Consider the following 12897-nt stretch of genomic DNA (forward strand, 5'->3'; position numbering starts at 1 on the left):
CCCACACAATTCTGCTAGCCACAGCAACAAGGAATTTTCCCTCCTGCACTCCTTCCATCAGTGACACTAGAAAGCATGAGAAATGTACTGTGTCATTTCAGTATCTCCCCCCAACCCTGGCAGTTGCACCTGCTGTAACAGAAGGGAAGAAAACGAGATGACAGTGTCAAGCTGCTTATGTGCTCCTCAAGAAACTTAAAGATACTGCAAGTTACACCTCTACACCAGAGATCTAGGACTCAATATGTACATTTCTGGAGCACGACAAAGAAAACTCCCCATATTAAATAAGGTTTCTTGGCTTTCTTTATCTCCAAGAATCCTCTTTTACAAATATTCCCACACGTATCCTTACCACTCTACTCCATACAAGACCTTGAGAACTAAACAGGATTCAATCTGCAACAAAGCTTCCAGTCCGCTCCCAGGGGATTTCTTTCCAAATCTTTCCAACCACTCCCAAGAATCTTCTGAACAATCTGCCTACCACAACTATTGCTGGCAGGAAATTGCTGGAAAACTGAGGATGTCTTTTGGGGAGAGGAAATGAAAAATACTTTTGTATATAACAAACTAAAGTAGAAAATTCTTTAAAGAAGATTTTCTTAATGTATCTGCAAGCAAATTACTGCATTTCCCCTACACATCTGAACTGTTACAATCTTTTGTAGTTATAAGGTACTTAAAACAGAGGCAAAAGATTTTTACAGGCCTGAAGCTCCCTGATAATTTTATGAAGGAGCATCAATTTCACAATGCTAGTTAACATATTTGTATTTAAAAATTGTGACATTTTAACCTGACATTTGTCTACATGAATAACTCCATGTTTGAAGGTTATTTTCCCAGTTTCTATACAGGTGGAATTACCTGAACTAAGCAAAATTATCCAGTTAGCTTGAGGTGTGTTCCTTAAGATCCTCAAACTACAGTAGTTAATCCAGAAAGGATTTTAAAAACTACTTTAATAGGACCTGAACTCTGGTACAAAAGTATTCCTAACTGTTTTTCTAAGGCCACCAAACTAAAAATGCTCTTCAGTCATGAGACCATTGATAAATAATAAAGGATTCCGCCATCTTCACAGAGCAACAGAGACCTAGAAGGATTGTATGATATACCTATGGTTAACATGGAGAATCAGCGAAAGAGCTAGAAATAGACCTCAAAAGCATAGCCACCAGCAGATGATGTCATACTGTAATGTTTTGCTTAAAAACAGGAAACAGGACCTTATTCCTATTTCCTCTAAATAAAGGGGTAAATCCACAAAAGTTGAGGCTGCTCGCTGTAGTTCAAGAGACTATCTTGGTCTAGGACCCATTTATTGCTGAGGCCCTTTTGACCACTGAGACCAAGATGTTCCTGCAGTTTCTGTAACCAATGGAGATAACTTGGAGTTCCTATTACCAGTAAGTGATGTGACCAGACATGCAGTCACCTTTGATTTTCCAGGCTTAATGTTAACTAGGCAGCAATTCATTTCACATTTAAGTATTGGCAGACTTTTGCATGAGCCTAGAACAAGGCTGATTCAAATTCTTGCCTGATAACGCATGGCAAGATATCTTTCCATTTTACTACAACACTCTCAATATTTGGTCACTCACTACAATCAAACATCTAAAATGCATACATGTATCCAAAGCATGCACCAGACATGAGAACACCTCAAACTGAGACATCTAAGAATTATCTTCTTAAGAATCAACACAGAAGGTGTCACTGGACTAATTTAGTCAAATGTCTTCACAGTAAGATGAAATATCTGACATTCGCTGTTATGACACTGGGGGTTTTACCTCAAAAATCAATCACGACATCACTGAATTATGCCACATTAACAAACACCATGTCACTATACAAGTATTTAGGAAAAAATGTGCCCCTAGTCATTGTATAAGCTACCATATGAAACCCTACACAGGCCTAAGTAACATCTAAGCTGCTTGTAATGCCCATCAACAATATGCACTACTCCATCTGCTAGCCTTTTAAGCTGCAATGAAATTTTCTCCAGATTTTCAAAATACATCCAAAATTGTCAAGTATGCTATTTCAAAATGCTCATGAGTGCAATTGCAAATGCTCTACCATGCATACCTGGCAAGAGAAGAAGAAAAAAAAACTTCACTGAAAATAAGCAGATGGTTATCTTCGCTGAAGGCAGTAAACACACTGTCTGCTTTCTGGAAACCATTTTCTAAAGGTTTATAAATCTAAAAATCTATGTTCATTCAAACAATCATGTAAAGAAAAGTACTGTTTTCTGCATTGCTAGCTGAAAACATGATTTTTACTGTTACTAGTATAAAACAGCTAGATGCAATACTTCTGCATCCTCAGTTTCAGACCTCCGTCACAGAGCTCACTGCAGAGTACAAACTCACATTTTAACATTCCTGTAGAAAGCAATAAAATAACACTCACAGAGGAAACCTGAGGCAGCAACTGCTGATTTGCTCACTCACTAAGGATTGGAACACAGACAGCATGTCACATTTTTCTTCAGCCAAAATATAGAACAACAGTTTTTCATGTTAATGAAGCTTCTGCTGCTGCATAATGTTATTTGACCCTTGTCAGGGACAGAATGGTTCAGAAAGCCAATTCTTAGACTGCTGCTAACATTTTGTGGAGCTTTCACAAGAAGGGTTGAACTTCATGTTCACTGGAAGGATAACCAAATCTCCTTAAGCAAATGGTGCATGATCTTCTAGAACAAGTTCAGATTAGAATACTAGCACCTCAACCTATCAACATGTACTTTCTAACATCTTAAACAAATCACACAACTGAAGATGTGAGGCTAATATTCTCAGACACTTTCAGGAGCAGATTCTTCTCATCAGCAAAACCAGAAGATCATTAAGGTGCCTGTTTCAAAAGTCACTAAAATTAAAACGAAGTTATACCCTTAACATGAATAAAGATGACTAAATCAAGCTTTAAAAAAGTTGATCAATGAAATTTAGAAAAATTAAAAAAATATGTTAAGAATATTAATAACTACTTTGGACACTTACCTATCCCAGTGGGGATTAATTTAACAAAATTGAAAGTCTAGGACGCAAACTTGCAACTGCAATAGGGCATCAATGTCTGTTACATGTGGCAAAAGTTATTTTAAATGCAACTTGCATAAAAATGCATCCAGATGCATTTGTCTATGAAATTAGAAAAAAAAATCTGAAAATTAAACAAAGATTCACACAAAAACGTTAAAGGCAAATAATTTTAAATGTAAATTCTGTCTGAGGAGTAATGACTGGGAAGGTAGTCTTCATACAGAAAAAATGAAGACTACATTGCTAAGAACTAAATTTCTAATATTACATTCATCTTGAGAGCAAACACAGAATTCTTCAAATTAAGATTTATTTTATCATGAAACTCAGGGCATAATTTGACTTAATGCCTTGTATGTAAAAGCCTTCCTATGCCTATGCCAGAACTACATATTACAGGCAAGAGAATAAAGGAAAAAAATTAAAAATAAAAACAAAAACACCACCATACCACCACTAGCTTAAAGTGCTTGACTTTTCATGCCTCAACCCTAAACGTTAAAGCTCTGATCTAAAGCTGGTTCTAGCCAATAGCAGATTTTCTATTGTCTTCACTAGTTTTTAGGTAGGCATATTTAACAGAAAACAACTGTCACTGCAAAAGTGATGAGAGTTAAGTAGCAGAAACATACATTTATTTCATTTTCTCATATAAATAAACATGAACATTAGCTTCCATTGAAAGACTGATTTCCAGGATGTTTCTGTTCCTCTCAGTTTTAATATAACAATGAAGAAAACATAATCTTGGCAGATAGACAGAAACCAAACCTGAAATATGTAACACTCAGCATTACACTCCATATTGTTTGCCATCCAATCCTAACCAACATTTCTTCATGGTATGTCAGAGTATTTGATGAAGGACTAAGTCTTTCCAGCCCTCCCTGTTTTAACATTTGCCAAAGTCATCACCAAAAGTATATGCTTGCCACAATCCAATAGTAGTGAAATGAATGCCACGTTCTTGGTTAGGGACAATAACGAAAATAAACTGAACAGATATCTTCCCTTTGCAAAGCGATATCTGAGCCTCCGGAGGCAAAAACTTCTGTGAACTTTAATACCTAAATATTATTTTGTTCTTGTCTTAAAAGCACTTGCTTTTCCAGTAAACACATATAACTTAAAACTGCTATGCCAAGCATACTAATACAGACCAACGAAGTACTATCTAATCAAGGTGTCAGTGGGATGCTAAGAATAAGAACACAACTCTCAATTCATCACCAGCAACTCGCTACGTATTTAACTAGCACAACGTGCAACTCAGTCTGAGAGATAATGACATGGCAGTTGGGGGACAACATGGAGGTGTTTTTTTGACAGATAGAAAGAAAAAGCACAAAGCCATTGGGACATTTTCTTAGCTTTTTATTATTACTCAACTATATGGTTACCATAGGTTTGGGTTTTTTCCCTTTCCTATCACTTGTAAATAAAACATTTCAGCATGTAGCTCTTCACAAAGATAACAGCAAAATCAAGGACACTTCCCCCACCGCACCAATCCTCTGGAATCTGTTGAACAAGCAAGTGTAAACCTTTGATTTTTTCAGAACTATGCAAAAGTTACAGGCAAACTAATAGCATTCTGCTATACCTAATTTAAACACGAACTCTAACATCCTTAGAACTTTACAAAATCACTGGACCTAATAAATTTTTTGGATTCTATGTTTTGCCAAAGAACAGAAAAAAAACATAACGTGCACAATTCTGTCTCAAGATGACAACTTGAAGATGCCAACTCATAATGCTGATCTCAGACAAAAAGGAACAGCTTGATCAAAAAAACCCACATCACAGACCACAAATCTATACAACTAGAAATGCATGTGGTAAACTTCCTCACAGAAAAGAATTCCACAAAATTGAAGTTCGGATCCCAGACATCACATATCAAGAAACGTTCCACTAATGTTCATTTTTACTTGACATATAAAAAGCCTCTACTACTTATCCTTCCCTCTAAAAGTGTCCTCTTTGAAAATGTATTTTTTGGACTGCCATCAGACTGTGAGGTCAGGCTTTAGTGTGTTTTCACCCCATAGTCTTCAAATTAATTATTTTTAATATGTTCAGTACAGCTTACTATGCACAAACTTGGCTAGTTGCTGTGACTGCCTCCGACAGTATCTGGAATAACCATCTACTTGGACTGTTCAACCTTTTGCTTTCTGCATTCCTGGTCTCTATTTTCAACTTAAGACTACTCTCAGAACAATTTAAATTATATTATAAAGCTCACGTTCAGATAAACTTCAGTAAACATGAACAACTGGGGTTCAAACATTCAGGAAGTCATAAAATTTGGTATGCAGGCATCTCTTCAAGGCTCTCAAAACTAGGTTACAATAAGATGTTATGAAATGTTTTTAGAACAGCTCAAAAAACTCATTTTCTGATTTGCTGTCGATGAGGTCCTATTAGTGTCATCAATAAATACATGTATTTGTCTTTTATTTTTGGTCTTACCGAAACAGATAAATCTCATTTAATCGTCACCAATGAGTAACCTGGAAAATCATACAGCTTTCCAACAAACTTAAATTAAAGACTTCTCATTGCTATAATCCACCCATTATCCTGTCTGAAAATGCCGTTCTTAGCTCAACTGATTTTTACTGAAATAAAATAACTTGCAGAAACATCATGAAAAGGCAAGTAAGCCAGGATACATTAACATGTACTGTATAAAGCAAACATTTGTAATAAAAGTACGTTGCATTGTTTGGTTTTCAGATGAGAACACAGGACATGAAACCAGTTGCTTTGAGTACATAACCAAAGGAGAGGGGAATGAACTGTCCACACCTCCTTTCTGGGAAAGGATAACTTCAGGCACATCCCTAGACTGAAAAAGAAAAAAGCAAAGGAGGAAGAGGAAGGGGAAAAACAAAGGCACAGGGATTCACAGACTTGAGTTATTACTCATCTAGGAATATTTTGCCACTCACTGTATTTATATTGAGTTTGAATTTAATGAGATGAGCTTTTAGCATTCTCTTGCTCATCGATTCAGTGTATAAGATCTATTTATAGCTCTGCTAAGACTGTATCGATACTATGCTCTCTTTACAAGCTGCTCAGCGATGTTCATGCTAGAGGGGTTTTCTTCAAATCAACATTTATTTTGTAATAAATGTACAGGTACTGCTTTAAGACAGATGTCAAACATAAGTTTCTTTGGAACAGTGCCGCACAACATAAAAATAACAGTCATTTTTCCACCTCTAACCACAGAAAGGTGAAAAAGTAAGAAATCAGTCCCCTTCTCAGTGTAAAACAGGACTAAATACACATTCAATAGAAACTGCTTGGCTGTGGGAAGGAGGGGGGAAGGAAAGGAATTCTGCTTAAAGAACTACAGCAGAAAAGAAAGATTACAAAGACAGAACAGAAGCAGGCGTTTATAACAAGTTGGAAATGTTGTTAGTGCAAGTATTTTTCAGCCGGTGTAATCTCCTCAAGTGGTAAACCCAGACAGATTTTTGCTATAGGCAAACACAGGAACTAGGACGGGTTATGGACCTAATTACAAGATCTAGTGCATAAATTACTGTTGCTCCCTAATACATATAAAAAAAATATAGAAGAGCCATGAAACTCATTATGCCTTCATCTGCTCGCAGCACCAGGCTTTTATTTTGCTAAAAAACTCACAACTACACATCGCATTACAAAGTTGCTAAAATTTAAAAACTTTACTTATCAAACAATTGCCAAATCCTAGCACAAGTGTCACAGCAGGAAATGTTTTGTATCACAGCTGGAAGAACCTATGAGCTGACACCTGTTGATCAGCATAAATCAGTATCTCAGTAACCGACAATCATCCTCCCATATTCAAATTACTTTAATTTTTTTTTATTTCCACATTTTTCAACGATTTTTCGTGATGTTGTTATATTTTTATGTTTTGCTTGACTTGACATTTTTAACACTTCATTGATTAGAAACTATTATTTGCTACTGCTTTACCATTTTAAAGAAGTCAATTCCCCTCCACCCAAAAAGCATATTTTAAAAGCATCCATAAGTACAAAATCTCACTAATGGGTCTTTAAGCTGGGGGGAGGACTTGTTACAGTATAAACATAATTCTGAGAACACTTTTTGCTAGGTGTGATGATGTCACTCTAGACTACTCACTTCCCACATGAGCCTGCAGTCTGTGTTCCCATCCAGTTCCTGTGGCATTCGCTTCTCCCCTGCAAAGGGGCCAAATTTTTCACCCTAAGAAATAATTATAAAAGAAAAAGAATTAATGAGGGGGGGAAAAAAAAAGGCAAGTGAATTACCAAACTCCAGCAAAGGTATCATTTTCAGCTTCAAATGGAAAAGGACAGTTTTCCTTTGTCATCCTACTACATGCCAAGAAGGTGCACATACTTCAAGTTCAAATTCAAGCTGACTTCGATTGTTTGCATAGCTTGGAGAATCTCTTAAAACCACACCTTTCATCTACATGTTTATTTGCGCTTTGGGAAACACCATTTTTCTTTATTTTAAATAAGGCTGAAATTTACAAGTCAAATTTCTTACATTTCTTATAAGATTTTCAGGAAGCTCCTTGCAATAGACATCCAACTAAAACATAAAGTGTTTGGCAAGCACAAAGTTTACATTAGATTTATTTGCAAGATGATTTGCAACACTATTTTTTGAAGTGCCACAAATCAAAACACTGAATAACTGAGGTTTTGATCACACAGAGAGATTCGTTTAAAAATGTAGGGAGTATACACGTGTCTATGAATTAATTCAAGCCTTCATAAACAAAATTAAAATGTTATACCACCTGCTAGTTATAACACACACTGTGAAAGCATCTATTGATATGTTCTTCTAAAAGTTTTGGGTAGCAGTGTTTTTTTCCTTCACAGACGTCACACTAGCAGCAGGGTACATTATTTAAATAGACTTTCTTCTCATATAGGCTTAACTTTTTTCCCCTCCTTGTCCTTATTTGCAGTGATAAGGCTTGCAAACAAAAATGCAGACTGCTAGGTTCCTTTAGGCAGTATTCAGATCAAAAAGGTCTATATACTTTTAAGCATTAGAGATTATAACTATATAATGAAAAGTTACTTTGGTGCTTCTTTAAAAATAACAGTATTTTGGCTAATAAAAGTATCGATCTTGTCCATACATCACTTCCCACCAGGCACGTTCAATGATCTCAGAAACAGCCTGCTATATGTTTTCCCTCTTGCTTAGTTTTTACAGACTCTCTACAGGTAAAGTGCAAAGGAACAAGTGGAATGGAAAACTTCCAGGATCATTCCTCTTAGAAACAACCAATCAAATAAAAAAATCCTGATATAATAAACAAAGGAAAAGAAAATTGGCGTAACAAGGAACAGAATTGAGGAGCAATATTTTAAAATATGCACATCAAAGATTTCATTAGAAAGAACAGCAAAGCAAGAAGTAAAAAGAAGAACAGAAAACAATTGCAGCCCAAGCAGTAATCGAGATACAAACATGGGCAGTGATAGCAATAACTGGCACTATGGGTCTTCGTTTTCTTCGCTTCTCATTGATCTCCATATCACTCTTCATCATTTTGCTAATCAAATGAGGTCAGGGTTCCTCCCCTGCCAGCTTTACAAATCCTGGGATATGATATTCAGACTGAAATTTCCTCCTTCTTTAACCTTCATCAGCAATGAACGTGAAAATAGGTAAATACATGTTCTCAGCTTATGCTGAGTGCCATCCCAGCAAACATCCTGCTGTCTAATAGTGGCCGTGCAGGTATTACATGGGAGGCAATTTGCTTAGATTGTGGTGTTCGCTTAGATTAAGGAGGAAGAGGAGTTCAGATGGTGGCAAAGAAATCTGCTCTGGAAGTGTACAGTCCTATCTAGATCAGTAAAGTAGGTCCTTTCTGGAGCAGACACCTCCTGCCAAGCTGAACTGGCTTTTCCCATTCACTTAGAAAGTAACAAGTAGTTTTGGTGCAACGGGAAAGCAGCTCATGACAATTACTGAGCTCTAAGAGGGGGCATAATTATATCTGCAGAATCTCTCATTACCCATAGCAATTATCAAGATGAAAAGAAGCTTATTGGACTATAATCTAGATTAGCTCTATAAAAAGAGGGAAAAAAATCCATAAATTTAATATGGAAACTATTTGAGGATGCAATGAATGAGTAACTTGAAAAAGCTAGTTTCCCACACTCACTTCAGCAGCAGAGTAACACTTTTGAAGAGGGCATAAAGAGATTAATTTCTTCCTTAAGTACTCTGCAGGTTCCCACAACACTCACCTCAGTAATACTTTCATCCTTGCAGTCCAAAGGATCCCTAGATATCTTACAGAGCACCTACAGGATTAACTTTACCCATCGCTGACGCACACATCACACCTCTGGGATGAAGCACAGCAACATTTTAATACCACATACCGACTCAAAACAAGAAACACCACACATCCTTCTTACCTCAGCTACTCCAAGCCAATAAAGCTCTACTTCAATATGTTTAAGACCTTCTAAAAGCTCAAAACAATAGCAAAAGGAAAAGGCAAGATGCCTACCTCTAAATATAAAGTAAATATAACAGTAGGTAATTCAGATCACTAAGCACTTTTCACAGCTTCTCAAATTTGGAGAGAAAAAAGAAACTAGAGACAGCAAAACCTGATGTCTTAGAACACAAAGGTTCTTGGGGATATGTGTAATTATTCATTTGGCCTTTCAGAGCATTTCTTCATATACATATATTTATTAGTCCTAGTTAGTATACATATATTTCTTAGTCCCAGTTAATAAACATGCTATCTTATGCCACAATATATTGATCAAAAACATACTAAGACTTCAACTTCCTCTCTGATCAATAAAAGTGAGGCATACAACGTAGCATAAACTCAGCCATAAAATTCAAGGCATATCATTCAAATGTTAAAAAGCTATTTTCAACAGTTGCTTTCAAGAAAGCAGAAACAACTAGTCTTCTTCCAGTTGCAGCAAAACACTGAGAAATGTAGTGGCTCGCTGATGATTATACCAAGGGCCTTATGATACTGGTGCTGTAACCAAAGATCAGCTGTTGGAGAAATTACAAGAGAATCACAGCTTTTGTTAAGGTAACAAAACAAAAAGTTTCCACCTTTCATGATCACAAACAAAGCTTGAAAGCACAGCCTAAAGACGCTAAAGCAGATGGCAGACAACCGCAGTTCAAAATGTATTATTACCAAAACTTTGCTATGAGCAGAATTTTCAGAGGCCTACTTCATGATTACTTAGCACTTGGGGAGTCAGCACTGCAATTCCTGATCATCTAAAGATGTTCTGAAATGCGTTTTACTTTCCGTTAAGACAACTGCAGTTGTGAGATAGCAATACAGAGAAAATGGTGCAGCATTTGCTACTCAGGAACATAAGCTCTTACTTCACAATTAAGTGTAACATTTAACACCTCCTCCCAATCTCAAAGCTCCAAGGAATTAATTTAACAGCTATTAGCTTCTCTGTATCATTGCCACGAAGGGTAGTACTGCTGCCTCATTACTGGACAGGGGAACATGTTGAGAGCACTTCAGATGTCATTTTTCTTTCCATGGAAAAGAGTAACACACAGTCTAGCTATATCCAACATTATCCTCTGTGTTATTTACACATCCACCTCTCTTTGAACAGCTGTGGCAACACACGCGCTTATGTGTCCAACCATTTTCAGGAACACCTGTTTCAACCACTGCCCACAGAGCAACTCAAAAGCTGGTTCCTCAGCCTATGAAAGAGCAAAGCCTGCCTGTCATACATGTACTTTTGATCAGAGCTTTGCATACCACAATTGTCTGTGCTACCAGCACAGAGGATTCACTGCCAAAGCACAAGCCTGTAACAAACACTATCACCAGACACTCCTAATACAAACAGATCTTAAAACTGCCTCTGCCTTCACCTTTTGCATTCTGCATGCAAGACACGTCACACTTGCAATATTTCACTTTTGCTAAGGTGTCCTGTATGACATGCTCACACTTGCAGAGCTCTAACAGCATATACTTTACCTGTATAAAGAGAGATCGAAAGCAACATGGAATAATTCAGGCAAGAAAACGCTCTATTTTTCCTAGCATGCACCTCTAATGGTTCAGTTGACAACAGGAAAGGGGACTCAGATTCTGAACTCTAAACTAGCATTCAGAATTGATATTGACATGCAGATGATGGTTTCCGTGAGTTTCACTCTAGAGCTCGCTCCATTTCATAGTCCAGGGATTAATACATGCTAGTATTGTACAGCCTTCCTTGCTGTGTGAACTCCCAAAGTTTTCAAATCAAAGTTCAGAACCTCAGTGGAAAAACTTTAAGCCAAATGATAAAAAATTGTTCCACTTCCACTCCCCATTAACACTCAGGGACACCTTAAAAATGAGAGACCTCTACCCCATGGTGTCTAAGACTTGTTGATGAAACTACTGAAAAAATAGGCAGCCCTCTCAGAGCCAAAACCAGGACAAAGATGCAAAGCAAAACATACAAAATACATAGAAGCATATACAAATGCAAGGTTCATAACTTTCTTTATCTGTTCAAACAAGCCACCTGGATAGGTATAATTGGGATTTCAGATAATCGAGAGATTTTGAATGCAATGACGAGGTGTCAAAGGACATGACCTGGCTGGGGTATGAGACCTGCAGTTCAGCTGACACACATATTTCACAGACCCGGCTTTACATCCTGAAACGATTAATTCTATCACCCATCCCACCGAGCGCTAAAAGCAAGGAGGTGACAGGAGCCTGTGACCCACGGGCGGGTACCTCTACCTCAGAGGCACGCCGCGGTCTGAAGCCTGTCCGGAGGAGCTCTGCCCTCAGAACAGTGCCAGAATCACAAAGTAAGTTAAAAGAAACAGGGTAAACAAAAACCCACAGAGAAAACCTTCCGCCGATCTCCTCAGGGCAGCCGGCGGCCCGGCCCGCCAGGCCCCCGCGCGCCGTTCCCGCCCAAAGCGGCAGCGCCGCGCGCCCAGGGAGGCTCTCTTTTATGGAGGGGGGGGGGGGCGGGCGGGCGGCGCCTCCCCTGAGGAGCGGGAGCCCGGGCGGACGGAAGCGGGGGCAGCGCCGACAGAGCGGGGCTGAGGTAAAAGTTTGAGCGTGGCAGCCCGGCCGCCAGCGGCGAGGGGCGGAGGAGCCGTGCGGCTCTCCTGTGATACGTGGCAGCTCTCGCCGGGCCGGGACAGGCCGTTACCCGGCTCGCCCGGCCATCACCCACCTTTTTGACTCTGCGGGCCGTGTAGAGCCCCATCCCGTCCTGCACTTTTGATGACTTCAGGGCAAACCTGTCCGGCACGTACATGCCCAGCATTTTGCACCAACTCGGGCAGCCGCCGGCTAGCGGGGAGGAGGGCTCCCGGGGACTTCCATCCCACCGGTGGACAGAGCGAGAGAGAGACCGAGGGAGGGGGCAGGAAGAGGGGCCGGTTGTGAGGCGCTCCCGGCTCCTGAGGCGGAGGGGAGGAGCCAGCCCGCCGCGAGGCCGCTGCCGCGAGGCCGCCCGCGCGGCCGCGGCGGGACGGCGGTGAGGGCAGCGCGCGGCCGCTCGCGCGCGGGGGCTTCGCGCCGTCGAGAGGCGCGCGGCCGCTGCGGGCCGGTTTGTTAAAACTCGCGTCGTCCGAGTGTCGTGACAAGAAATACGAGGCCTTTGGGTTCCCGCCACCCCTGGGGGCGCAGGCAGCCTCCCAGCGGGCCGCCATGGGCTAAGGCGCGAGCGACGTGCTGTGTAAAAAGGCATAAAAGCACATTCCTCACCCACGGGTCGGCTTTAGCTTCCAGAGCAAATGGCTCCTCGTCCGT

At 39.7% G+C, this 12897-nt stretch overlaps 1 protein-coding gene across 6 annotated transcripts in view; it reads right to left on the minus strand.

The window, feature by feature from the left end:
• The window catches only part of PRDM5 (PR/SET domain 5), an 84782-nt gene extending 72373 nt beyond the window's left edge, over positions 1-12409 (minus strand). For all 6 annotated transcript variants that reach the window (XM_086611893.1, XM_086611892.1, XM_086611891.1 and 3 more), the window contains exons 1-2: positions 12317-12409; positions 7224-7307 (exon numbers count right to left, since the gene is read on the minus strand). In XM_086611893.1, coding sequence (XP_086468019.1) covers positions 7224-7307; positions 12317-12409 — 177 coding nt within the window. The remainder of the gene's footprint in view (positions 1-7223; positions 7308-12316) is intronic.
• Positions 12410-12897: the final 488 nt, after the last annotated feature.

The sequence above is a fragment of the Tauraco erythrolophus genome, chromosome 5 (genome assembly GCF_009769465.1).
Source record: "Tauraco erythrolophus isolate bTauEry1 chromosome 5, bTauEry1.pri, whole genome shotgun sequence".
In the NCBI taxonomy this organism is placed as follows: domain Eukaryota; kingdom Metazoa; phylum Chordata; class Aves; order Musophagiformes; family Musophagidae; genus Tauraco; species Tauraco erythrolophus.